The sequence below is a fragment of the Macadamia integrifolia genome, chromosome 7 (assembly GCF_013358625.1).
Source record: "Macadamia integrifolia cultivar HAES 741 chromosome 7, SCU_Mint_v3, whole genome shotgun sequence".
Taxonomy (NCBI): domain Eukaryota; kingdom Viridiplantae; phylum Streptophyta; class Magnoliopsida; order Proteales; family Proteaceae; genus Macadamia; species Macadamia integrifolia.
This window is the reverse complement of record NC_056563.1, coordinates 23,004,164-23,031,737: the sequence shown is the minus strand read 5'-3', so window position 1 is coordinate 23,031,737 and position 27,574 is coordinate 23,004,164. Positions and strand designations below refer to the sequence as shown.

At 39.2% G+C, this 27,574-nt stretch overlaps 2 protein-coding genes across 2 annotated transcripts; one reads left to right on the top strand and one right to left on the bottom strand.

Moving 5' to 3' along the window:
• Nucleotides 1–561: 561 nt before the first annotated feature.
• LOC122085160 (omega-3 fatty acid desaturase, chloroplastic-like) lies at nucleotides 562–3,708 on the top strand. Its single transcript, XM_042653617.1, has 8 exons — nucleotides 562–1,566; nucleotides 1,663–1,752; nucleotides 2,015–2,081; nucleotides 2,162–2,254; nucleotides 2,361–2,546; nucleotides 2,641–2,721; nucleotides 2,898–3,035; nucleotides 3,133–3,708. Exons 1-8 carry the CDS (start codon nucleotides 1,016–1,018, stop codon nucleotides 3,322–3,324), a joined length of 1,398 nt encoding a protein of 465 aa, XP_042509551.1. The 5' UTR covers nucleotides 562–1,015; the 3' UTR covers nucleotides 3,325–3,708.
• A 17,270-nt stretch (nucleotides 3,709–20,978) lies between these two features.
• LOC122084621 (zinc finger CCCH domain-containing protein 66-like) lies at nucleotides 20,979–24,398 on the bottom strand. Its single transcript, XM_042653018.1, has 2 exons — nucleotides 24,210–24,398; nucleotides 20,979–23,718 (listed from the first exon to the last, which is right to left on the bottom strand). Exon 2 carries the CDS (start codon nucleotides 23,675–23,677, stop codon nucleotides 21,497–21,499), a length of 2,181 nt encoding a protein of 726 aa, XP_042508952.1. The 5' UTR covers nucleotides 23,678–23,718; nucleotides 24,210–24,398; the 3' UTR covers nucleotides 20,979–21,496.
• Between the last annotated feature and the right edge of the window lie 3,176 nt (nucleotides 24,399–27,574).

Below are 27,574 nucleotides of genomic sequence, written 5' to 3'. Positions count from 1 at the left end.
CCCCCCCCCCCCCAGCCTTTTTTTTTTGTTTGAAGAAAAAAAAATTTGAGACTAGTAGCATGAAATTCACATATTAACCTTATAATTTATAATGAACTTGGACCTCATTGATTTAAAATGTTTATCTTACAATGAACTTTTTTTGCATATACATATTACATTTTTTCTTTAAATAATTAATAATTATGATGAAAAGAGTATCATCATACCATGACCTTTCTATATTATCCCCTTAAATCCTTGATTTAGACACATGAGGGAATGACCACCCAACTCTCCTAGGATAGAAAATAATTGTTTTGTTGATGTTTCTATATGGTTTTTTTCATGAAACCTTACACACTCTTAGGAACCACACTCACACGGAAAAGACTTCCACTTTTTCCATTCTTGTTTGAAGAATAAAAAAAAAATTGAGGCTTGTGGCACGAAATTCACATGTTTTGATGTTATTTTCATACATACTTTAATGTGAATAGTGTGACAGTGATCCATGTCCGGTGTGGCTGACTGAGTAGAAGAGAGAATGAGTGACACGGAAAACCAGAAGGGATTTTGATTGGAAGCACCAAAGTAACCCCATTCCCATAGGAGACGGAGGCAGCCATATAATACCATATATCGGATAGAAAGTGGAGAAGGAAGATATAAAGAGAGGCTTAGGCTCACAAGTCTCAAGCCATCGATCAAACCCTAACGTGAGGCTCTCGTTGAAGGAAAGCAGAGGATAGATTCTCCTTTGTTATCTTCTCCACAGGCAATCCTGTGCAACTTGTTTGCTACCCTTTTCTGTTCCAGGATATTCAGTCCGAATCCTTCACATCTATTTGTGCTTCTCTCTCCATCTCTCTCCAGTTTCTATTTATAAATTACCAAAGTTGATCTCCGGTTCTCTCTCTATCCTCTTTACTTTGTACATTACATTTGAGATTTGAGATTTGAGATTTGAGAACCTCCCACTACCAATTGGGAAGAACTGGAGTAAAGCTCTTGTTTTTCTCCGTCTGGGTACTTAATGGCGAGTTGGGTCTTGTCAGAATGTGGTTTAAGACCCCTTCCTCCCGTGTTCCCTCGACCTAGAACCGGATGCTTCTCTAACAACATCCAAAACAAGATTATTAGACTACCCGAATGCAAGAGCGGAGCTGTTGTTCGATCAACAAGTCTCAGTTCCCTTCCGATCTGCCTTTCAGGTGGTTCCAAAGGGAGAGATTGGAGACTCAAGGTGAGCGTTCCATTGAAGGTACCATCCATTGATGGAGAGGACAAAGGGGAAGAGAAGAAGGTGTTAAATGGTGTGAATGCGGTTAATGGGGTCGGTGACGAAGATGATTTCGATCCAGGTGCACCGCCTCCTTTCCGTTTGGCCGACATTCGTGCCGCTATACCCAAACATTGCTGGGTTAAGGATCCATGGCGCTCAATGAGCTATGTCGTTAGAGATGTGGTTGTGGTCCTTGGCTTGGCTGTTGCTGCCGCTTACTTCAACAATTGGGTTGTTTGGCCTCTCTACTGGGTTGCCCAGGGAACCATGTTCTGGGCTCTCTTCGTTCTAGGCCATGACTGGTAATTCCGTATTTCTTCTGAGTTTCTTGTTTGGATCCCCTGCTTTTTGATTTCCATGTTTTTAACGCAGTATATGTTTTGATGTTGATGGTGCAGCGGCCATGGGAGCTTTTCTAGCAACCCTCGGCTAAATAGTGTGGTTGGGCATCTTCTCCATTCTTCAATCCTCGTACCTTACCATGGATGGTATGTTCTGTTAAAGTTTCTGTCTTTTCCCCACCTTTTTCTCTTCACTTGTAGAAATGTGGTATGGGGGGAATTTGGCTAGATTCATATTTCATAGATTTGCATTTTGATGAATGCTGCAGGAGAATTACCATGGATGGTATGTTCTGTTAAAGTTTCTGTCTTTTCCCCACCTTTTTCTCTTCACTTGCAGAAATGTGGCTTGGGGTGAATTTTGGATAGCTTCATATTTCATAGATATGCATTTTGATGAATGCTGCAGGAGAATTAGCCACAGGACACATCATCAGAACCATGGGCATGTCGAGAATGACGAATCGTGGCACCCAGTGAGTAATTTTCTTTGTTTCCTTCTGATTTCTTTCTCTTTTAACGTGATTAATTCTGAATTCATCCTTCGCTTCTGCAGTTGTCAGAGGGGATCTACAAGGGGTTGGATGGCATTACTAAAACAATGAGATTTACAGTGCCCTTCCCTTTGTTGGCATATCCATTCTATTTGGTGAGTACTGTTTCTTGCTTTTTATTGAATCCACCATGACATTGATGGAGTTTAGGAACTGAAATTCTGATATTTTTTTTTTTTTGCTTCACTGGTTGGGTTATAGTGGACTAGAAGTCCTGGAAAGAAAGGATCCCATTATGATCCAGGCAGTGACCTCTTTGTTCCCAGTGAAAGGAAGGATGTGCTCACCTCCACCACATGTTGGTCGGCAATGGCGGCATTGCTTGTGGGGTTGTGCTTTGTATTTGGACCAGTTCAAATGCTTAAGCTCTATGGGGTTCCCTACTGGGTAAGTTTATGGTTTCATGACATGCTTGAAGATTTCAATTCCTTTCCGTTTTCTTATGGAATGTTCTTTATTTTATTTTGCTTTTGAAATGTAGATTTTCGTAATGTGGCTTGATTTTGTGACCTACTTGCATCACCATGGCCATGAGCAAAAGCTACCTTGGTATCGGGGAAAGGTAAGGCTGGATGAACTATTCTTCCCTTTCTTCATTTACTTGAGTTGCTATGTTTAAACAGAATCACTAGGAAAAAAAATGCCATGGACACTTTTGGATGTAGGCTTTAACTTGTGGGAGTGTGGTTTCTTATGTCTGAAATTTAAATTTAATTGTACTTGTTCTGCACTGGACAGGAATGGAATTACTTAAGAGGAGGGCTAACTACTCTTGATCGTGATTATGGATTGGTGAACAATATCCACCATGATATTGGGACCCATGTGATACATCATCTCTTCCCGCAAATACCACATTATCACTTAATTGAAGCAGTGAGTATCTATTATTGGAAACAACAGCAGCGAGGCAGGTAACTCATGTTAAGAATTGTTCCTAAACTTTTTTTTTTTTGGTTGTGTGACATTGCAGACTGAAGCAGCTAAGCCTGTTCTTGGGAAGTACTACCGGGAACCAAAGAAATCTGGCCTTCTACCATTTCACTTGATTGGAAATCTAGTAAGAAGTATGAGAGAAGACCACTTTGTTAGCGATACAGGGGATGTTATATACTACCTGACCGATACCAATCTGTTTGGATCATCAGGGAAGAAGTCAGAGTAGAACTGTGGAAGCTTTGCCTGAAACAGGGGAAGGTTTTACTTCTACTTGGAATAGTTATTCAATTTTAAGCTTAATGGCTCTTTAAGGGGGGGGGGGGGACAGCTATTCTACCTGCCATTTATTATTTATCTTTCAGAATCCTGTAACGAGGGAGTTGATGTGCCTTGCCCATTGACAGTGGCTGCCTAATGAAGCTGAAAGCGTAGTAGGTATTTTCACTTCTTCAGAATACAAGGTTGATTGATTTCAGGTGGCTCATGCAGTGAAAGAAAACATTTGTAATTGTTTATGCTGAAAGAGATTTCATTTTTCAGCATACCTTGTCAATTCTTTATGTAAAGGTTAGATATGGAAAGAAAAGGGGAAAGAAATCATTTCATTGCCCTCTTGCTTGTTTGCTTGATGCCTTCTAGTTTCCTTTTCCTTCTTTTGTCTTCTGAAATTTTTTGTTTTTGAGTATGTGACACTATTGAGGGAGTAGGATGACAATGATATAGTAAGAGTCAAGACCTTGAGGTCTTTGTTCTTTTCTGGTTGTCAATTCTTATAGTGAATCTCTTGGGAGGATAAAGAAGTGTAACTTGCCAACTGTTGCCCATAAAAATCTTGGGAGTTGGAGGGCCAGCATCCAAACACCCTCTTTTGTAATGTATTCCATCAGGCACCACAACCTTATTATTGTAAGCTAATACGTCCATGTCTCAATCTTTAATGGTTTCTGGGAATCTTGCTTAGTATCTATCTTTCCAATTGCATCATAGGCTCATAACCAGAACCGCTCGCCAGCTAGGGCCAAACGATTGTCCTTGTCCACAACAAATGCTGTGACCCCAAGACTGAAACCCGAGTCGTAAACACACACTTCATTTTCCATGCATTCCGTTGCCAACCCAAGTGCTTACGCTATTATTACAGTGCTGAGCTTGCTAAAATTGATTTTGTTTCTCATCCTCGTTGCCAAACCATTATGACATAGAATGACCCTGTTTTTCAGCATTCCAATTGCTATTAGAATTCAGATTCCTTTCAAGGAGCTTCTAATTAACCTGCCTCCAAGGCAATAGGTGCCAAAACCTGATCTCATCTGAGCCTGGAATGCCTTAGCTACCCACTGGAAGAACAAAATCTGAAAAGCCCCTGCTTCATTGGACTTTGGACCCATACTGGTATGCGAACAGGAGGGACAAGTCATCCATGGAAACGTGTGAAGGACCAATGACAACATACTTTATCTGCCACTGAGTTCAGCTTGTATTTTTTGTGAACTTTCAAGAGAGAATTTAAATTTCCTTGCCATGGTTCATTTTTCTCCGAGAGAAACCCAGAGATGAGGTAAAAATATGGATTAGATACATACTGTTTGTTTCTTCATTATCATTTCAAGCATAGGATTACATTACTCCCCTTACTGCTGCATATGGTTGCTACAAGCTGAGAAAAGATTACTTCGGGAGAACAATATAAATTGTGTCTTCCATTTATTAACTGTTGAGTGATCAGCTAGAGACTATAGAGAACATTTTGGAGTTTATTTTTCAGTTTTCTGTAGCTTTTTTTTTTCAAGTGTTCTTGGGAGATTGTTAATAAACCCTTCTATCTTATTACTTCTTATGCTTTTAACTTGGAAGCCACTTTTTGTTGGCTTGACAGGTTCCCTTATGGTGTTCATAGACATTGTTTTGAGCATGTTTTGCACATTGAACCTCACAGTCTGTGAAGACTGTTACCAAAGAATCCCTTCTCCCCTTGATAATCTCAACTGAGATCAGAAACCCCAAAATTTGTCTATGAAGAAGCAATCTAACTGTCACCTATAATTTGTAAGGAGACAAGATGTTTAGCATAGATTGCCTTCAAGGATCATTGTTCTTTTGGTTGAGACTCTCCTCTCAGTTATCAGAAACAACATCCACATGAGCAAGCCAACTGAAATCATTACTTCATTATTTCAAGTTCTTTAGATGGATGGATTTTTCCATAGAATCACTGTCCTTCCCAGCAGGTTTCCGCTGTGTTTAATGCATATGAAATCGGCAGAGATGTCCTCCATTTGGTGCCCCTGCTTATGTCATTTCAAGATCTGATACTCGCAGGCGATCAGATAGTTCTATTAGATCTGAGAAATACAGATGTTCGCCGGAAGTGTAGGGATGTTTGATGTTGGCAGAGATGTTTTCTCTATGAAGTGTGAAGGTTTTGGCTTTTGCAGGACAGATTCAATGAGAATCAAAGGTAGTCATTTTTCATCTATAGTTTAAACGTAATCCAGATATCTTTTCCTCTTTGATATGTGGAGTTCGACCAGTTCTAAGGTGGTCAGGCTTGTTACATATTAGGATATCATCAAAGTAGACAACAAGAAACATGTCGATGAAGGGGTGTAGTACGTGTGTCTTCACTCATAAAAAATGTTGAGGGCGTTGATGACTCCAAATGGCATAACCTTCCATTCAAATAATCCATCTTTTGTCTTGAATGTTTTCCATTCATCGCCAAGACAAATGTGGATCTGGTGATATCTGCTCCTCAAGATTGATCTTCAAGATTATATTTGCGTTGGATAATATGTCGAGCATATTATCAAGTCGATGTGTGGGAAGCTTCCCACACATTGACTTCCCACACATCGACTCTTGTGTGTGAGTAAAGTCCCCTTGCGCATTGGTTGCAACCTCTGCTGGTAGAACAAGCGCCAGGTTTGTGATCTAGGGATCAACTCCTGTCACCTGAATCCCCCCCCCTCTTGTGTGTGTGAGTAAAGTCTCCTTGGGCAGTTCTATAGGATGCTAAAAAAAATAAGAAGAAAGCTTGTACTTCACTGCAACAACTCGCCCACTTGTCATTTCAAATCCGCACGAATGGAGGCCAATCATCAAATGACATGTGAAGGGGAGAAAATCTGATTTGAGGGATAGGAACATATCGTAACAACAAAGCTAAACCCTTAGGGCCCGTTTGATAACATTTATGCCGTTTCTGATTCAAGAAACCACATAAATATAAATTTCCGTTTCTAGAAATAGAAAAGGAATTGAAGGTGTTTGATAAGTCATGTTTCTGGAAGTCGATAGTAACCAGCAAAAGAATGGCCATGAGTCGTTTTTAGAAATGGCGAAACAAGTAGAACTTGTCTACTTGTTTCACCTGGGTCGTTTCTTGAACCATAAATAGGTAGCAATTTCAATTTCTATTTCTGAAAACAAGTGAAACGAAACAATTTTATCAAACGCTTTTTGTTCTGTTTGTCCAGAAATAGCAGAAACACGTTTCTAGAAACGTATCAAACGGGCCCTTAGAGGTTGGGATAGCAACTCTCTCTCTCTCTCTCTCTCTCTCTCTCTCTCTCTCTCTCTCTCTCTCTCTCTCTCTCTCTCTCTCTCTCTCTCTCTCTCTCTCTCTCTACTCCTAGGCCTAATGGAGAGTATGCATAGAAACCATCTGCATCATGATAAGCACACCTACCGGACCATCATCTAGTTTGGATCCAACTTCTGCTCTCTCAGGACACCAGCTTGCCACCAAAGATGACCTCTCTCAATCAAGGCATGTATTAGAGGAGGTTTAATCGGCTTTGAATCAATTTGGGCCATATAAGTGAAACCCATTTCCTCAAAATATCAATGTTCGAGTGAGAGATGTTAATGTTAACTAAATTGCACATAGTCTTATTGACTAGATAAACCATGAGAAGTACTATATCGTTGTTAGGCTTGAGCCAAAAAAGGGGTTAGGGGTAGTATGTTAAAAAATGAGGGGGTTATGCTCAAAGGCCACGGTGTGGTAATGCATCTAGAAAGAAGATCATCAATCTCGTTACATTGCTCCAAATCTCAGTAATGCTCCATCCCTTCAGTCTTGCCTGCTTCAGTCCAAGATATAGTGCCTTCGCATTTGCCTCAAAAGTTTCTCCTGTCAATACATTACCAACGGACAATAAAACACATTTCCCATGAATGATTAGCAATAAGCCTAACCTGATTTTTTATTCAAACTATCAGACATGCTAGCATGGATAAATAATAGGACAATCCTAATTGAGCCTTAAGAGCCTAGGCCATGGAAGTCCACTTGTCCTGCACAAACTTGGAGAGCCTCTCCTCTTGATCACCAAACCATGAGCATGATCTCTTATGAAGACTAAGGGCCCGTTTGATAATGTTTCTGCTCTTTTTGTATCAAGAAATGGTGGAAACATAAATTTCCGTTTCTGTTCCCAGAAACGAAATTTTAGGTGTTTGATAAACCCTATTTCTGGAACCATTTCTCTGTCTCTGTTTCTCCTGATTTTAGCTTCTAACCCTTCAAATCTCTCTGTTTGTCCTTTACTAGAAACCATGATTCAGTGCTCCAACTTTCTCTCTCTCAATCACACAAGGGGCTAGCCACCTCTGTAATTGCCTGGGGACGGGACAAGATGGAGAAGAAGAATGGGGAAGGGGCTCAATACCCTTAGAGAAAACATCGTTGTAATCAATTGAGAACAGAGATGAAGAAGTAGAATGAGGCAGGTGGGCTCAACACGGTTGGATGAAGACTCACCGGCCACCATGCATATAAATCAGGAACGTCAAGACGGAGACGGACACGGAGGGGGCACAGGGAGCTAGGGTTTGAAAACTAGTCATTGGTTTCATTTTCCGATCTTCTTCATCTGTGTCACCATCGAGCTTGAACTCATCTTTTTTCTTTTTGGATTTTGATCTATTTGTTTCAGTTGTGGGTTCCCAAGATCTCTTTCTTATTTCTTCTTCCTCTTGAAGTTTTTCCCCCTTTCTGTTGTGTTTGTTTTGAAACGGAGAGAGCTCGTCGATTGATGTTGTTGCTACTGTTCTGCGCCCTCTTCAACCTCAACCTCAGAAGTACCAATCTGAGGTAAGCAATGATGAGATTGAGAATTTAGGGTTTTAGGATTGTGAATACGGGTTTGGAATTGTGAAGGGCAGTGAAGTTGCGAGCAGGGCTCAAGAGAGAGTGGGGGAGTGTAAGAAGAGCTTATGATATCTGTGGTAGGATTGTGGGGTTGTTGCAGTGGAAGGTGGCGCTTGCAGGGGAGAATACTAGAAGGACGGAGCAGTGAAGGAAGGTCTGAATTGTTCAAGGTAGTATAGCTTTTTTATCGAGCACAATCCAAAATCCCTTCCTTCACTTGTTTGTGGAAACAGCGAAACAAGTCACACTTGTTTCTTCATGTCCGTTTCTAGGAACAGAAATCACCATAAATTTTGATTTCTCTTTATGAAAACAGAAGAAACAGAATGAGTTTATCACACTCTTTTTGTTCCATTTCTGTCGTTTCTTGACACAGAAACGGAAGAAACGCGTTTCTTGAAACGTTATCAAATGGGCCCTAAACATAGGAAAAGCAAGAGAACAATGAAAATATTAGAGCTCTGGGAGGGAGATGGAGTTTTGAAAGTGACCTTTGAAGGTCCCCTCCATATATATAGAGGCAACTTGAGTGAGGTCTATAGATCCATAGATGTACCAATTGGCAGTTGTGGATACGTAGTCACATTCTTGATTCAAATTGCAAATCTGCACTAACTTTTTGGGTTGAAGTGCAATCCCCACAAAGGTAATCTATGGATCCGTAGGGCATATTTGTAGTTGTATTTATGAGTTTTTTGCACATCCATCTATGAAAATAGTTTTTTTTTTCCGAGAGTGTGGCCCCTGGGCCAACGCCTCAACCAATGAGAATGCTCGCACGGGCATCGACTATTAGGGGTATGGTGATCATTTTTCACCTTTATGTCTAGGCGCAAGGGCATTCTCCTAGATAAAGAGCGCATTAGTTTAAAAAGGAACAAAGGTTTATTTTGCTACGAAGAAACAAGGTACTCCCATTAGAAGATAGTTATAGGTGAAAAGATCTTTAAACATGAAAAGTAATTCAAAGAAAAAAGTAGTTGGACTAGAGTGAGAGGTATTGCCCTCTATGGCTCAGAGTATCGGAGATGGCAAAATATAAGTCTGTAGGGACAACTTTCAAATTCTTGATGGTGATGTGTGTTTGTGATTCGAAAATGCTCAAAGAATGTATAAGACTCCACAATAGTAATAGGGACAGTTTGGTCATTGTACAACATCAGGAAATGTGAATACACCTATAAGGTTATTTTTGTCAATTCACATGAGACAGACACTGTGGTCATAAATATATTTATGTGAAGGGTTTTTTTTAAGTAAAATTATCAAGGGTATTTTGGCAATTTCCATATGCTCACAATGTCATGAGGTGGCCAGAGGTGATAATGTGATAGCGTACAATCTCTCCGATGATATGGTAGTAGTTTGTATGGTATTTGAGTGGTTTGGTTCAACCATGGTAAGTGGTGCGGATTTTCGAGTAAAAAACTTACAATTTTGGCTCAATTCTACTCAGAGATATTTTCCATATTGAAGATGAATTTTTTGGAAGTTGACTCTCACATGGCTCCTTGCAAGGATAAAAAACTCTTTCCAACACACCCAAATTCTTCTCAATTCGACATTGAACGAAAAAGATACAATCAAAACAGGTTCAAGGGAAATTTGGTTATTTTACAAGGATGATTCTAATGATAACTTGTTCTAGAATTTGTAGATCGTAGAGTCTTGAACGCAACGCAATTTAAATAGGGTGAATTGGAGTTCAAACAAAGAAGATATGATCATTTTCGTATGATCACGTTGAAATAGGACCAACCAGATTGGTTAGCTGAATTTCTCATGACAAATTAGATTCATCTAACTTTGAGTCAAGTTTTGAGCAAATTCCAAGAAAATTGGATGAATTCTATTTTGGAAAAGTTGTATATTTTTTTGTCTCCTTTCCAATGAGACTTTAATCAGCTCAATTGAAAATACATATAAGAAGTTACATGCCCTGCAATCAGGAAATATCAATATGCCATAGTATATTTGATTTGAACTGGCTAGTAAAACTATACACGATTTTGGGGATTTTATTGGTCCTAATTTAAGTAGACTTTAAGGTTTTCATTCCTTAACTCTTCAAGAAAAAAGAGAAGAAATATTGGAGCCAACAAGAAGGGAAGAGAAGAACAAGAGGAGGCCACCAAGTGTTTGAAACCTAGAACCTCATATAACCCCATTCCTTCCATGTTTCACTTATGAATCTTAGCATAGAAGGGAAGGATTAATGTCACACCCCGTTCCATACAAAACTGAACCAGTGACCGAGTAACACCTGTTAACTCGAAACCTGTCGGGATCACATGACACAATATCCACAGCACAGCATTCACACACTAAGTCAAGTAGAATTTGTATTTTAACGGAAGTCTTACATGTACATATCTGTAAATACCTTAATACTCTTGATACCCAAATTATATTATAAAATATATTTACATGTGGGCCCGTAGGTGTGATATAAATATAGAAAATACAATTTAAGCATTTAGAACACAAAAGGGGTAACATCTCCAAATAATCAAAAAGAATCCGGTGATGGTATCAGTGTTGCTATCCTGTAACATAACTCTCGCATGGGCACTCAGCCCCGTGCCCAAGATCTTCAGGGACCCACCAGTCCTCCACTGAAAACTCCACGGTGGGTCCCGGCTCTAGCTTTTTAGCCGAATAAACTGCAAGATCAACTAAAAATGGTGTGCACGTGGGATGAGCTCACTAGCCCAGTAAGTGAAAAGAAAGACCACACAAGTATGCACATTACAAATGAACCTAAATGCGTGCAATTCATTTTATTATCTTAGTCCACCTAGACAATAATTCTAAGTCATAGGTCATGTGCTGCTCGCAACCACAGAGCGCGTATGCTCCGGTTCCGAGTCAAGAACCCCATCCTACGATACGCCTATAGGGTTGCCAAAGAAGGCCAGTCATGGGTACCGAAAAGTAAAATGGGCCTTGTCTTGCATTAAAGTAAAATGGGTCTTACCCTGCATTAAAATAAAATGAGTCTTGCCCTGCATTAATTTAAAAGCATGGAATGATTTGATACATCTTTAGTATGTGGTGCGGATTTTTGGGTCAAAACTGAAAAAATTGGCCTATTTACGCTCGGGGGCATTTTTGGAAGTGAAAATGATATTTTTGGAAGATCGTTTCTTTATGAAAAATATATATTATAATTTATCTAGTCCAGTGCATCTAATTTTGTCGCATTTTGATACTGTATGAAGAAGTTACGGCATTTGTGAAAGTCGAGGGCAGTTTCGGCATTGAAGATGGATATTTTAAAGGAAGTGTTCTCCATGTAATAATACGAAAAAAATTCAATCTTTCCAAGGGTTTTGATTTCATCGCGTTCCGATTTTGTATGAGAAAGGTGCGTCATTGGAAAGGTCTAGGGGCATTTTGGTCTTTTTATATAGCTGAGTTAGATGATTGAGTTTTCTGAAAATCATAGAGCGTCCAGTTACGGTTCCAACGCACTTTGTTTCATCTCGATCGGATATCGTATGAAAAAGTTATAAGTGTTTCCGTAAAACCGGTTCGAAAATCGAAACCAAAAATTCATCAGTATGGTCTCGGTGTTGGGTGGATTTTTTGGAATTTATTTTTGAAATTTGAAGGGCTTTTATGTAATTTTTAGATTTTGAAGGTCTTAGTTGATAAGGGGGGTTAGCACTGGAAATATGAAGGCATGGGCTTATGTGTATTTAAGAGAATCAGAGGGATCCTTAATACACGGCTCAGATTGAGCCACGTCGGTCAAATTCAGATCTGACGGTTCATGCAAGAGCTTGCATTGAAGATGCTTACCCGAGGCTTGTCATTGGTGAAGTGAATTAGATATGATGGTGTGGCGCCTCGCCATATTGAGTCTTGATTGTGTGTAGCGCATATGCATAGAATCTATAAAGAGATTCTCCATATATTGATCTGAGCCAATTATATCAGATCAATTCCGATCTAACGATTAAGATTGATGGAACTTTATTAAAGTTAGCCGACAGTGTACCGTGAAACTAGCTACACCAACCAATCGGTGATTGACAATGCATCTGACAATGTTAGCGCGTACGTCATGAAGATGTCATAGAGATTCAAAACCTATGGTTTAGATCTATTGTCCGTTGGTTTAATCGAATGGAAAATTAAGAGATACCTTTTGATGAGATCTACGGATAGATCTGCGCCTCTGTTGCGCGTGCCGATGTAGCATATGCCACCCCTACGAAGATTTCATTTCAGGCTATTTCATTGCTCCAACTTCAAATGGTTATATCTCCCTCATTCTAACTCGGATTTGGATGAGCCAAGTTGCTACTTCTTCATTTTTTCAATTCCTACACTATGGAAGCAAGAAAAATGAGTTTTGAATGAAGAAAGGCTATAGTTTTGTTAAGAGAAGCTTTTCCCTCTTTGTTAGTCCTTGAATGAACATGAATACTTGATGATAAATGTTCTTAGGCCATTAAAGGAGGTAAAAGAGGTGGTTGAGGTGTGTTAATGATACATTAACTCAAAGCCAAGGAGGAAGAGAAGAAAGCAAGGATGTGTTTGCTTTGAAGAGTAAGAAGCCAAGGAGAGAGAAAGTGTGAGTACCAAACTTGTCAGTACAAGTTTTCAGTCATCCCAGGCAATCGGTTGTGAGATTCTCCAACTTTTGATTTACATTATATGCATGTATGTATGTTAGGGTTAGTTGTGGATGAATGTTTACATGCTAGGTTAGTTGTGGATGAATTGTAACCATGTTAGCTAGTTGTGGATGTATATGCTAGGCAGAACTTGACTGTAGGGCATTGATATAAGTCCAAATTTACTGTATTCTTTATTGAATGCTTAGTGGGTGCTAAGCACAGGGAGTGAGTGCTCCCGTGTAGTGGGTACTACACATTGTACTGGCACTGCTAGTGCTATCTCAGCTTCGACTTGAAAATTTTGGGTGTGAATGCTCCCGAATGTGGGTGCATTCAAAAGTAGTGTATTAAGAAGATACGAAACCTTTACAAGTACTACTCCGGGGATGTAGGTAAATTGCCAAACTTTATAAAAATTCTGTGTTGTGGGTGCTTATTGTTTACATTTTATATTAAAGTGTGTAGAATGTGGAATGTGTGTGCACACTTAGAAGTGCCTATGAGAGGCTGAGTGTGCATACGACTATATACAAACAGAGACAGGTATATTAGGTTTTTCTTGACCAGACATTAGACATGTTTCTGGAGATTGGAATTAGACTCACTGATTCACCCCCCTCTCAGTGACTGTCAGGTTACAACAATATCACCAAAGTTACCCCCAATGATATACCCAATACCTAAACCCCTGTCGGGAAGGGTCATAGCACAAGGATATGTCATTCCTAATCACGTGCTCCTAGGTGAGATAGTACGACAGCATAGTACCACTGCGTCCCATACCACGGGCCAATAATGCATTCGTGTCCAAGCCGACTACGGCATCTAGTCTAGCAAGCATCATATTCAATAATTTAAAATCATCTATCTCATATCACAAAACAAGAATAAGCATCTAACAATTAAAGATATCAACATATCTATCATAAGTGAATTTCATAATGCACACATCAATGCATGCAAATGGCACACGTGGATGACTAGTCTACACAATAATAATATATTCCATGGCTAGTTTACAACCAGAATGACATGATGCAATCTTGTCTTCCCACTTACCTAACCGTGTACAAAGATCACCTCCGATACGAGGAAGATCAGGCATGCGATGATGCGAGTCTCTAATACAACCTATCATGAAAAGAGTTGGATTCAGTATATCACCACTTTATGGTCATAACCAACAAGGTATAATAGATCGACCAACGGGCAAGGCACCCATCAGTCCTTAACCCTAGATAGGCGGGCAAGGCACCCACCAGTCCTTGCTTGCCTATCGGACTAGCAGCTCTGTTTGGACAGGCTGGCTAAAATCGACGGGTCAACTCACCCACCAGCCTTGCTCGTCGATCGAGCTAACAACCCAGCCAGGAGAGGTGGGCGCTAGGTTGGTGGGTCTCATCCATTTTCAGGCATCCACCACTCGCAACCAAGATTTTGCTGCTCTCTCCTATTTTTCATCTCGCCTTGGAAAAACCAACATTGGTCGATTTGACCACATTTTTCACAAATCTAAAGCTCCAAATCATGATTCCAACATAGATCTAAGGTGGATCCAAAGTCTCAAGCGTGGATCTTACCTCTTGACTCATAAACACCTCAAAACCCCAAATCTTCTCTTTAGCTGAAGATCAACAAGTGCATCACAAATCTTGCAAGTATTCCTCTAAACCCTTCATAAACAATATATAGAACCTTTATTAAACCTTAGATTCACATTCTCAAGAGACAATAGCAAGATCCAAAGGATTCTTACCCAAATCGAAGGGTTTCACTTAGGGGTTAAGGAATATGGATTTTACTCACCTCAAATCGTAGATCTTGAGATAAAGATCATTAATCCGGTGTTGGATTCAAGAAATCTGACCCCGGCGACGCACAACGATCATCTCCCTCCTCGTTTTCTTCTTCCTTCCTCTCCCCTCTTTCTTTTTTTTTTCTCTCTTTTCTTTACTTTTCTCAACTACTGTGTAGACAATAAATGAGGTGAAAGAGAGATAATAAATGCTATTTATAGTGGGGTAAAATATCTAATGACTAGAGTGTTAGGTCATACTAGTGGGTCCGACCCACCTATGATCACCCACCAGTCGGCTAAAACTTAGCCCAAACATTGAGATTTTCGATGGGACTGGGCCCCGACACGTATTTCACTCTCAGTAATAAATTAATATGCACACTTGATATAAAATATGGCTACGCACTTTTATTATGCGTATATGACCTCATGATACGTGCAAGTGCACGGCTTGGGTATGCAGACTTCACTAGGCACTGACTCTAAATCATTTGGCCAACCCGAATTCAGAGTCACCCTTGCCACCATGCTCTATAAAGTACCCACCATGGCTCACTTGAGTTCAGGTCCTGTAAGACCAAACCGAACCAACCGAAAAATTAGGCTGGGTTTAGAAAGTAGGGTATCACAATTAATGTTGAGTATTGAAGAACTCATTCAAGAATTTATGTAGAAGATTCAAGGAAGGCCTAGCTTGCTCTAGAGCATCAATTGAAGTTCACATATTGAGATAAAGCCAATGAGTTGAATAATGTTAGGTGGTTGAGAAGAGAAGAGAAGAGAAGAGAAAAAAAATGAAGAAGAAGAACCTAGAGTTGGTTCTTGTGAGTTGCTTCAAGAAACCCAACTGCCAACTAGAGTTGAAGCATTGGCAGAATTGATGCAACGTGATTGCGGTCCACATCAAGTGGAGATCGACATCACCGCATCTCACTCTTAAATTTTTCACGAAACTATCACTGAGCTCAAAATTTTTCCCAAGTCACAATCGAATAATTATCTCAGGATATTCACCCTCTTATGGAAGTAGATTCATTGTTGAGTATCATTTTATTCACAGATGAAGATTGTGAATTTAACGTACTGATTTATAGCCAGTGTAAGAATCAACATTTGGTACACCAAAATGCATAAGGTTCAATTGGAATAGTAAAAGACCTCTCAAGTATGGAGACAATCTACTACCATGGAGAATCTTGTTACTAAATGTAACTTAATAGGAATCTCCTCATCTTGAGATCATTTGGATGGTCCAAAACATCACGCATCTCGTTTCATATTTGAATTCCCTCTTCTTGTTCTTTTCACCATATTCCTTGGGAGACTAAATAGCGTGGCTGACTCCCTAGCCCGAAGGTCTTATCTATTGCTTGCAGGACATTATGTCATAATCCATATCTTAGCTTTCTAAATTATGTAAATTGGATATATTGCATCGGTCACCCTTTAATTTGTAGAATTCCTCTTATCAAATAAAATAAAATAAACAGTAATCCATGCAAGATTCACAAAGAATCTAGTTCAATACACAAACAATTTGAGTACTCTTTTTTTTTCAAGCAAAACAATATAAATACCTAAGTCTATATTCTTAAATACATTTTAAAATTTTAAAACATGACAACCATATTATAAATTAAAACAAATAAAATTTAATTTAATGGACACATCTATCTGTCCATCAGAAAGACCCCACTCACTGACAGTACGAATGGAAGCCAATTATCATGAAAATGTCAAAACAGTTTATAAAATATCACACTTGAATTAATAGATTAAGGGTCCGTTTGGTATTGTTCTTAAGAAACATTTCTATCATTTTTTCGTTTCAATAGAACGGAAAACGTAAAAAACCGTTTGGCAGTCATATGATGTATTTCAGTTTTTTTGAAACAAAAGTTGAAAAAAAAAAAACGATTTGAACGACTGAAGACGGAACGACTTTTTGCTGTTCCATCCATGTTGTTTCGTTCCAAACGTTCTAAAAAAGGAACAACTTCAGAGACAATTCCGGATAAAATACTCGCCTCCTCTGCCTTTCACGTTTGCGCACCCAGAGCTAGAGAAGAAGAAGACCACTCGCCTCCTCTGCCTTCCACCTTTGCACACTCAGAGCTGGAGAAGAAGAAGACCGCTCACCGGAGAAGAGAAGCACGATCGACCTTAATCATCGACTTCACTCTCAAGTTCGACCGACGGAATACACTCGCCCACGGTTTTTTCACCTCTGCCTTTCATATTTACTCACACAGAACTGGAGAAGAAGACCAATCGCCTAAGAAGAGAAGCACGATCGTCGGAGAAGAGAAGCACAATCGCCTAAGAAGATTTAAGAGAAGCACGATCGACCTTGGTTTCCCCTTTTGATCTCTGCTCGTTGTTGCTCAAACAGGTATGCCCTAGCTCTTTAGATTTTCTTTGATATGTTGATGATGGATCATGACCTCAATAAACCTTTATAATACCCGAATCTACAACCCCAATCAAGAATGGAGAGTTCGGTATTGTTTACCTCTAAGCCTCTACAATTTGACTGATCAGACTTGGGTTTTCTAGGGTTATTTTTTAAGAAATCTTGTATCTTCAGATTGGCAGACCTGATCTGCATCTCTCCAACTGTCGAAGGCATTTCTTGGGGAGCTTCAAACATTTAAATATCATGACGAAAGATAGGAAGCTTCAAGTAACCCAGATGATGGTCCATGAAGAAACAAATTTTAGAACATAAAAAAGATAACTGGAGGCTGAAATGAATTGAAAAAAAAAAACATTACTTATAACGGCCACCAACAGGATTCGCCGCTACTAGCACAGAAGTACATGCTGATAAACTTGCTACTAGCCCAGCCTTTGCAACAGAGACACATTGTTGCTCCATGGCTTCTAATAGAGCCTAAGATGAACAAAAAATTTGATAAACCCCAAGCCATAAATCCAATATGCACAACTTATTGGGCTGGCCAATTGAAACAAAAGTCACAAACCTGATGTTTTGCAGACATTTTATCAAACTCATCAATGCAGCATAATCCACGGTCTGCAAGAACCATGGCACCTGCTTTAAACAGATCAACTTTAGATATCATTTGATGAAAAATAATCCATAAGCATAGTGTTCATGTAATCTTAAATGATGAGAGTCACAAGAACTCTGTTTATGAGGTGATTTTGTGCTAGGCTGCTAGCCAGATAATGAAGTGGCTTATGGACCTCCATTTACGGCCAACTTATTAATCCACAAAATTTTCTTATTAGTGTGGCACAATGTGTTTCAGACAAAAAATATGATAGCAAGAAGATTGAATGTTCACCCATTTCTTATCAAGCATGTGACTTACCATTTCTTATCAGTGTGTAATAACATATATTATTTTTCGATTGTAGGAAAGTATTATGTTGTCGACTCTGGGTATGCTAGCCAATTTGAATTTTTGACACCATTTAGGGGTGAGAGATATCATCTACTGGACTACAAAGGGCGTAGAAGATCCCCAATAACAGCAAAAGAGTTGTTCAATTATAGGCATTCATCACTTCGAAATGTCATTGAACGTACATTTGGGGTATTGAAAAAAAAAATTCTAATTTTAAGGCTCATGCATCAGTTCCCAGTGAAAGTTCAGGCATCAATGGTACTGGCATGTTGTGGGCTACACAACTATATTCGAGAAGAGTATATTGTTGATGCTGAATTCGTGGGGATGAGTGATGATTTAAAAGTTCCAGAGGATGACTTGAATCCGCCACATGAAGATTTCGTTGATCATTCTACAGTACAATCAAGTCAACGAAATACAATAAAAGAGATGAATGCCACTAGGCTAAGAATTATAAATGCAATGGCTAGACAACAAAGGATGCCTGAACTAGTAGAAAACTAAAACCGATAACTATTTTGATAAAACTGAAAACCTAAATTGATCCTAAAAGTGATGTGGTACTTGTTTTATGTTACATTTATGTATGTGGTACAAGTTGATATATTATTATGAATGTCATATATTTGGATGCTTTATTAACTTCTTTGATATTTAAATTACTGTTACAGATGACTTCTTCTATGCCCCCACTCATAATAACAAATTGTGAAATTTGCAGGAAGCGTTGTGCTAAATATACAACCAAGTCGGGAAAAAATATTGGAAGAGAATTTTTCAAGTATCATGATTCATGTAATTTTTTCATGTGGATGGACCAACTACATCTATGTAGATGTGGTAAAGGTCAATGCAAAGTACGAACTGCGACGAAAGGTCCAAACAAGGGACAATATTTTATATGTTGCCCAAATTCAACTGGGGTAATTTATTTCTACGATTGATCTATACCTATAGATAATTTTAGAATTTTGTTTTTAATTCGATGTTAAATTTCAATGACCCTAATCACATCTATTATTTGATATAGGCTGATAACCGTGGATGTGGTACGTTTGTATGGTTGAAAGATGAACCACATATCTCTACCATGCAATATACATTATGTTCAGAAAGTTCAACATCAACATCATCCACACCACCGTCCATTTCGAATGAGTACATGAAAAGATGTCTGGAAGGGACACTTAAAGGATTAGAAGACCAGACAAATAAGATGAAAGACATCTTCCATGCATTCACGTCTTTAGAATTGGACAAAAAGTGAAAATTTGGGGAATTATGTAATAATTAACTTGGACCATGGTATTGTTAATTCTGTACTTTATACGTCCTTTTGAAACAATTTTTTTTTTTTTGTATGTAATACTTTATTGTCCCAAAGGATTAGTAATTTCTTATTTTAATGTTATTTCTATAATTATTGACTTAAAAAAAAAAAAAAAAAATTCTGAAACAAGCATAACCAAACGGCAGAACTATCGGTTTTCTGTTCTAAAACTGTTTCAAAAACAGATTCACCAAACCTTAAATCGTTTAAAAACGGCGTTTCGACACAGAAACTGAAATTTCCGTTTCTGATACGAAACGGAGTTTCTGGAACAGAAACGATACCAAACGGGCTCTAAGTTACTTGAGACTGAGAGCACATTTATGAGAAGAAAAGTGTATCAGATTTCAGTTTTGAATCTGAATCCAACCGTTTTTTTACAACTCAATTATTAATAAAACTCAGAGCCAGAGCTTAAATGAGAAACACCCCCCCCCCTCCTCCAACCTAACCCTCATTAATAATTGATTACCCCACACCCTCTTTGGCATTCTCTTTTGTGCTTTCAAGGAAGAATCAAGGAATCTGGGACCCTTCCATCTATCCCCAAAAAGAGATTTATCTTTTTTTTTGACTTTGGAAGGAGAACATAGCTTGTCCCACTTCCACCGTCCATTGATGGAAGAGAGAGAGAGAGAGAGAGAAGCAAAGCTTGAGGATTAGACATATAATCCCGTTGCAATGGGGCTCATTGCTGGTCATACTAAGATTCATTAAATTGTAATTATTAAGATTTGGGGAAAGATCATTACTGCTAGATATTATTCTCCTTTCTTCACATGCCATCATCGAAAGTCGGTAAAGCCTCTCCCTTGGGAGAGCAACTAGGGCGTTTAATGCACATTCGATGGCTGAGTAGACCTTGCGAGTGATTTGTGTGTTGAGGACTAGGATCTTTTAAGGCACATCAGCTTTCGGGGTGGGATCTGTGCTGAGGACTTGGATCTTTTACAGTGCATCAGCTTATGATGCAGGGAAGGTCTTATGTGTGTCAATTGGTTCCCGTTGTTGAATGTGCATTGTGTGTTGGCACACCGCAATGGATCTGAATCTATGTTGGGGTGCATGTCTGGGTCATCCTAATCGTGGAATGCATGCTGAGCCTAAGGGTGCCAACTTTCCAACTACAGTTCCGGTAGGGTCTAATGGGTCCCCCATTTCATAAGTTATTTGTCTGTTTTAGTATCAAGCCTCGTAAGTCAAGACAAGAACACGTTTCTAAGCTATAATCGGACTTTAAACGGACTAATTGAGTTATAAACAATCCTTAAACAAACCTTAAAATCAGACTAAATTGGCTTAAATAGGCTAATTGGGCAGTAAACGGCCAATTACCAATTGATCCCAATATTCATTTAGTCCTGGTTGGGTGATTGTTAGGCCACTATTTTGTATACTAGGAATGCCTAATTATTAATCAGTAGATGCTGCAGCCTAACATGTTTGGCAAATATATAAGGATTAAGCTTCAATCTTTTATATGACAAACCGACTACAACTTCACAAAATCTGATTTAATTCTCTTATAATACGAAATTGTTCATGACAAATCACCAACAATAGACTTGAAACTGGACAGATAACACAACCCATTAGCAAAAATAAAATTTAAATATAAGCAGATTTCATAATTAGACTGAGTACAGATTTTTAAAAGATATTATGAACAAAATGAGTAGTTGATGATAACATCCCCACCCCCCACCAATCCACTACCATGTTTATACAACCCCCTTCTATTTAATCAAGGAGCTTCATCTCCTATACATCTTTTTTCCAGTCAGAAGGAATCCCCAACCCCCTTCCCCCCTTGTCAATTTTTCTCAGCCTAAAGATCTAATCCATAAAAGAATGCTCCCCCCCCCCCCCCTTCCCCTTCTCTCTTCTCCTCTCAACCACTGCAAAAAAGAATCTAATCTTTGTTGTAAATCCAAGTTCCAACTAAACTAGAATAATAACTGTTTAAATGAGAAGCAGTACTCACTTTTCTTCCTGCTCCGATTCTTCTTTTCTTCCGGAATGTAACGAATATAAAAAATATTCCAAAAAACAAAAATGAGCAGAAAGGAACTTGTTAAGTCTCACTAGCGGCAGATTTCGCCGCTGGTGTTCAATAAACCACCATCTGCTCCTGATCCATGTACAGTTGCTCCACCCAGTTAGAGGGCAACTCAGAACCCCCTCTGTTGAGCTGATACTGCAGCAGCAGCTGCTGCTGCTGTTGCTGATCCAAACCAAATGCATCAGCCCCCACGGGCTGGGAATCCTTCACCAAAGGCTCCACCCACGACAAGTCTGGCTCATTAACTGTGTGAGCCATTGAAGCAGCACCCGCAGCCACACCGTTGTTGTTACTACTGTTTCTGAACCCAAATGATGCCGACTTCCTCAGCTTATTGAGTTCCTCTCCTTGAACACCCCAGTCCAACTTCCCACCTGGTGAACCCCAATCAGAAAGAGTTGGTGACATTGGATTTGCAGTGGTAGACAGCCCTCCATGACGACTAACTGGACTCCGATCGATGAAACTCTGGCTTCGCTGCTTTGTGAAGGCAGCTGATCTCGAATTCATTACAGCAGTTGCAGCTGCCGTTGTTGCCGATGGGTCAAACCCAAATGAAGACGCTGTCCTCCCTGGTGAAGAAGGCATGTTAGAGGAATAGCTAGAACGGAGCTGCTGGTTCATGTTCTGGCGCATCTGGATTCCAGATGGGGATTGCAACTGGGGAGAACTAGCAGCACTCAAGGACAGCCCCTGCAATTGAGACATCATTGAAGGATCAAAAGAACTGAAAATATCTTCAAGATTAGTAGGCTTCACCACACCAAGCCGACTATAATCCGTGGTTCGACCACCAGATGACGCAGCCATGGCTGCTGCAGTGGCCAAGGCATTGGTCCAGTTGGATTGAGAAGACAGGGTAGATAGATCATTCATCAACTGCTTCTGCTGCTGCGAATGGTGACCCTCTAGTCCAAGCAATTCCATTTCCAAGTCCAAATCTCTGGCACTCAATGTAGACTTCAGCCGGCTCCCAGGGAGCTGCAAGGTTGGTGGCACTAGACTAGGTTGGTTCTGCCACAGTGCACCCCCCATGGGAGAAGAACAAGCTACAGATGGTGACATTGGTGGTGTAGATGTGGGATGCATCAGGGCAGATGGGCAACCGAGCGCCAGAGGGCTCATTGATCCCATGTCCATGGAAGAGATGCCAGCGCCAGATGACCTTGGTGATGGCACCGCTGATCCCGTCGAAGCATATAAGGGTCGTAGCTCCTCAGGCTTATGAGCAAAGAAGCAGACCCTTCGGTTGCAAGCAGTTTCATCCTTGCAGAGCCTGGTCCGATACTGTGCTGGATGGAGCCAGCACTCGAACACACCATGTGCATATTCGCAGGCATCCCCCTGCCGGCACGACCCCTTGCGGAACTCCGGGCATGGGACGCAGCTGTAGTGATACTTCCTTGGGTCACGGCGCCTTGCGTTCTCCCCTGGATGGACAAATGGGCACTCAGTCCAATCATGGGAGTAAGCCCTCGAGCAAGGCTTCACCTTGAAGGTGTACATCCTAAACTCATCAGTCCCATATATCCCATTCTTTATGTCTGGGAGGGATAGGTCAACTGGGTACTCTTTCTTCTCAGTCTGATCTTTGTCTTTTAGACCTTGGGGAGTCTGCAACTGTTGGTGCTGTTCTCCCTTTTGCTTATCAGTCTCATCAAAAGAAAACCATCCTTCCTCAAAACAATCGATGCCTTCCAACATCATCTCCAGTGCCTTCCTCCTTGAATTATAGGAAGACTTCATAACAGAAGGGATAAGGTCGCTGGCACGATTCCCATTTGCATCAAGGGAATTAGCGTCGGCAGAAGCATCAAGCAAATGCTTGACAACCTCAGGCGAAGCAGCAGAACCACCAGCAGCAGCACAGTGGAGGGCAGTAACACCATCGGTACCACTAGCCCTGTTGACATCAACACGGCCTGTTTCAATGATATATGCCAACACCTCCGTACTTCCAAACATGGCAGCTATCATGAGTGGAGTTCTCTCCTCAAACCCCATCTTCTTCGATCCAAAACGCCTGCTATACCAGAAGCTGGTCTCATCAACATCGCAACCTTCTTCTTCCACATAACGCCTGAAACTAATCAGATCATCAGAGGCCGATGCTTCCAGTAAAATAGAAATCGAACCATTAGAAAGGAACCCGTTATTTTGCTTCTGAGATTCTTCTCCCTCCATGATTAACCCAACCCGAGACACTTTCCTCTTAGAACCACTGCACATGGAACGAGTTGATCTCTTCCCCCTTCCTCTCTACCTTCTCTCTGCAACAATTAAAGGACCAAAAAGTTCACATCGGCAAACTAGATTCATCCAAAAAAAAAAAAAAGTGAAACATCACAGGTAACAGTAGTTCTTCAGCATCCAAAAAAGAAGCTTTTTTAAGGGTTTGAAGAATTGAAGAATAAAATAATGCTTTTCCATTATAAAAGGGACAGAATACCACCGACCCACTATGAAATACTAATAATATAAACCAGAGACGAAGAATCAGTCTAGGGTTTGTTCTAGAAACTACGAGACGATTACCCAAAACCAAGAAGGATAATGATACACGAAATAGTCCATTTAGTTGAGAAAAAAGAAAAACAGAATCAAATCTTCAACATCATTCAACCAAAGTTAGTAAAAATATCAAGCAAATTATCTCAAAGAGACACCAAAGATCCTCAAAGGATCAATCTAAGAAGGCCTTTTCACGATTACAATCTCTGCAAGACGGAACTAAATGAATAGAAAAAGAAGAACACCATACCTTGGTAAGAAGAGATTCAAGGTTTGGATGAAGACCTCGATCGGTGTTTACAGAAGACTCTCTCACGCTCTCGAGTCTCTAATCCTTTTATTTAAAGAAGAAGCAGGGGAGAATATAAGAAAGGAAAGGTAGAAGCCGAGAAGGCGAGAAAGTCTCCATCTTGAGTTTGGTCAAAAAGGCAACGAAGCTACCCCTCCGCTCCCTCTATCTTTCTCTCTCTAAAGTCCAAACCTATCCTCTAAATGAAACTCAAATTCAATGCAAATTCAGTCTAAATGCCAGTGATACACACGGTCCATCATTACTTAACCGCTTCTGTCAGGCATGAAGGACACGTGTCGGTTAATCTATTGAAACGCTAATTTGGTTGAGACCCTCAGAACCGGCGATTAAATTCGAACCGAATCGAACCAAACTAAATCAATTCAGTGTTTTGTTTTTAAATTTTTTTTGGTTTGATTTTTACTTCATGACTAAATCTTTGAACAGAATCGAATTACCTATTTTTCATACCGTTTAAGCAATCGGATAAAATCGTAGAACACGACACCTAAATACAAAGGGCAGCAAAATGACACTTGCATCTCTTGTAAAACCCAAAAAAAAAACTCTTTTTTATGCCCTTATGTGTCATCTCTTCATTGATCATCGTACTAATATGAAGGAACTAGCAATTTTTTTTTATACAAAATTATAAAAAATAGGTCCAAACTCCTAATATGATATAAACTTAATATGAGACAGAATTAAAATTAAATAAAAAAAGAATATGAAATCAAAGTAAAACTAAGACCAAACCAATCCGATCTCAATTTTTTCTTAGTTTTGATTTTTTTTTAAATGGTTTGATTCAATTTAACTGTTTAGCTAAACAGTGTCAATTTTATAACTAAAATGAACCATTTCTTTACTAGAAAAATCGAAGAATTTATTAAACGATATTACAGTTTCAACATAAATATAAACCACTCGACTCAATTCCAGTAAACGGTTTTGATTAGGTTTTGACAAGTTGACCCAAGTGACGAAGAAGAGGTTCCCAGTCGTCAACATCACGTGGTGGAACACTTTTTTTCCACGTATGATGTGACAGTATAAATATTCAGGGTATCCCTCACGTCCAACTCGGATTGGGGTCGTCTCCATACAGCTTGAGAGTTGAAAAAATGTGTTCTCTAAAAAGAATTTCTGGTCAAAACGAATACGCGTTCGTGTGGTGTTATCATACATCGGATTCTATTATAGAGAAATGTACATCCTATGAGTTTTGACGTTAGATTAGAATCTTTTTATCTTTTATTGATTTTGATAATTTGTTCCCATATGATAAACTATCGAGAACCGTTCGTTGTGGTGGTTCAGTGGATTGTTTGTTTAGGTAACTATAGGAAATATTTATTCTGAAAACACAGTGGACAGCTGCGTTAGTCAATAAGTCCAAAATCTGACCTCCCCCACTCGCCCTTATATTCAGCGGGTGCAATATCTTGTCGGACCAACTCAGATTTGGGTGGATTCCGGAGGATCTTACCCCCAAAAATCTAACCATTTTCCACTTGGGCTTAAATTTTGTGGAGAAATAAATCCCTTGGGTCTTTGTTCACATATCAAGTTTGAAAATCATTTTTGAAATATATTTTAGGTTAATTTTATAATTTTGATAGTAGAAATTATTTTTATCTTTCAAAAATACAAAATTCACTTATAATCATGGTTTCAAGTATCAGTCTTGTATCGGTCATATTGATCGTGTTAGATTGGCATTGATTGAGACCAATCTCCAATTCTTGATTGATCCGGATCGATTATTCGTATCATTTCAGGGGTAAAATAGTAAAAAATTCGTACTTTTAAAAAAAAGCAGGAGCAAAACAGACCAATACCCATCGAGCTGATCCAATCCAGATCGGTATTGGAATGGTATCGGCATCTTTCAATACGATACCGATACCGTCCCCTAAACCATGCTTACAATTAAGGATGTAAAGGATGATCGAAAAATCGAATTCAATTGGTATTCGTATTTATATTTAGACAAAGGATATTTGGATTTTAATTCAAATAATTCAAAAAAAAATTATTTGATCCTAATAGATAACCCGCTATGATACAAAAATTTAGATAATTAATAATCTTGAGGGTTCTTGAAGTTGGATTCAGATCCTCTTCAGTGGCACTAGAGGCCTTGCGCACATCCGACTGCAAGGAGGAATTAGGGGGGTGTGTGTCCAAGTCCTCCCAATTGTTGGATACACCCTAGGCCTCCAATGCCACTAGAGAGGATCTAGTTCCGATGAAATTTCAACAAGTTCTAGAGAATGAGAAAAAGAGCTAAGATAATTGAGAGACATGGGTTGAGAGTGAATCATATCTACTAGGAGGAGGAAAGTCTAAGTTACACAAGTTAGGGATCTAAACGAATAGTCAAAAATCTAAATATAATTCGTATTTGGTCAAGAAATATCCAGATCCAATCACATCAAATTCATATTCAATGCATATTCAATTTGTTTACATCACTACTTAGTATGTATACCAAATGCTGCCTCAATCTTATTAGATATTTCCCCCGTTTGAAAACATTGCGATAGATAGGAGAGAGGTTATAGATAAGAGAGGTTATAGATAAGGTTATCAACTTTCAAATCGAAACCATTTATTGAAATCAAATTGAACTATTTAAACTGAAACCGATAAATCGATTGGTTCGATTGGTTCAATTTTGATTTTGAATTGATAAATTATTTTGGTAAACAAATTATAAGAGTTTAGAACCGTTTTAGATTGATAAACCGTTAAATCAACTGATAACCAAACCATCAATTATGAACCAAATAAAATCAACTAGATTGAATAAAATTATTACAAACCATATAACAAAAAAACAACAATAAAAAAACAGAATCGCTAATAAACCATATAATCAGAACCGTTTGCAAACCAATTGACCTAAACGATTTGATATTGGAATGGGTGCTAATCGGTTCGGTTAAAAGTGTGAAAATTGAAACCTGAATTAAACCGTTTATTAAATGGTTCTAATTTCTCAAATCAAAACCAATTAATAAAGATTCCAGTCAATTGGTTTTTTAAACGGTTTTCAGTTAAATGGCTTTTATTGGTTTTGATCTTGATTTTGTTGCCTGTTCGAGTTAATAGTTGTGGCCTTGTGGGCCCAATTGGAGCGGAGTTATATTTTAAGTAAATTAATCTAAAGACAAAATGGCTGAAAAGCAGCATGGCCCCTACACCTAGACACTGAGGCCGGGCGAAATGACCGCCCCACACCTTAAAATAATTCACATTGCAAATCTATTACAAAACACTATAGAACATATATAGAATGTCAGGACTAACCGATTTTT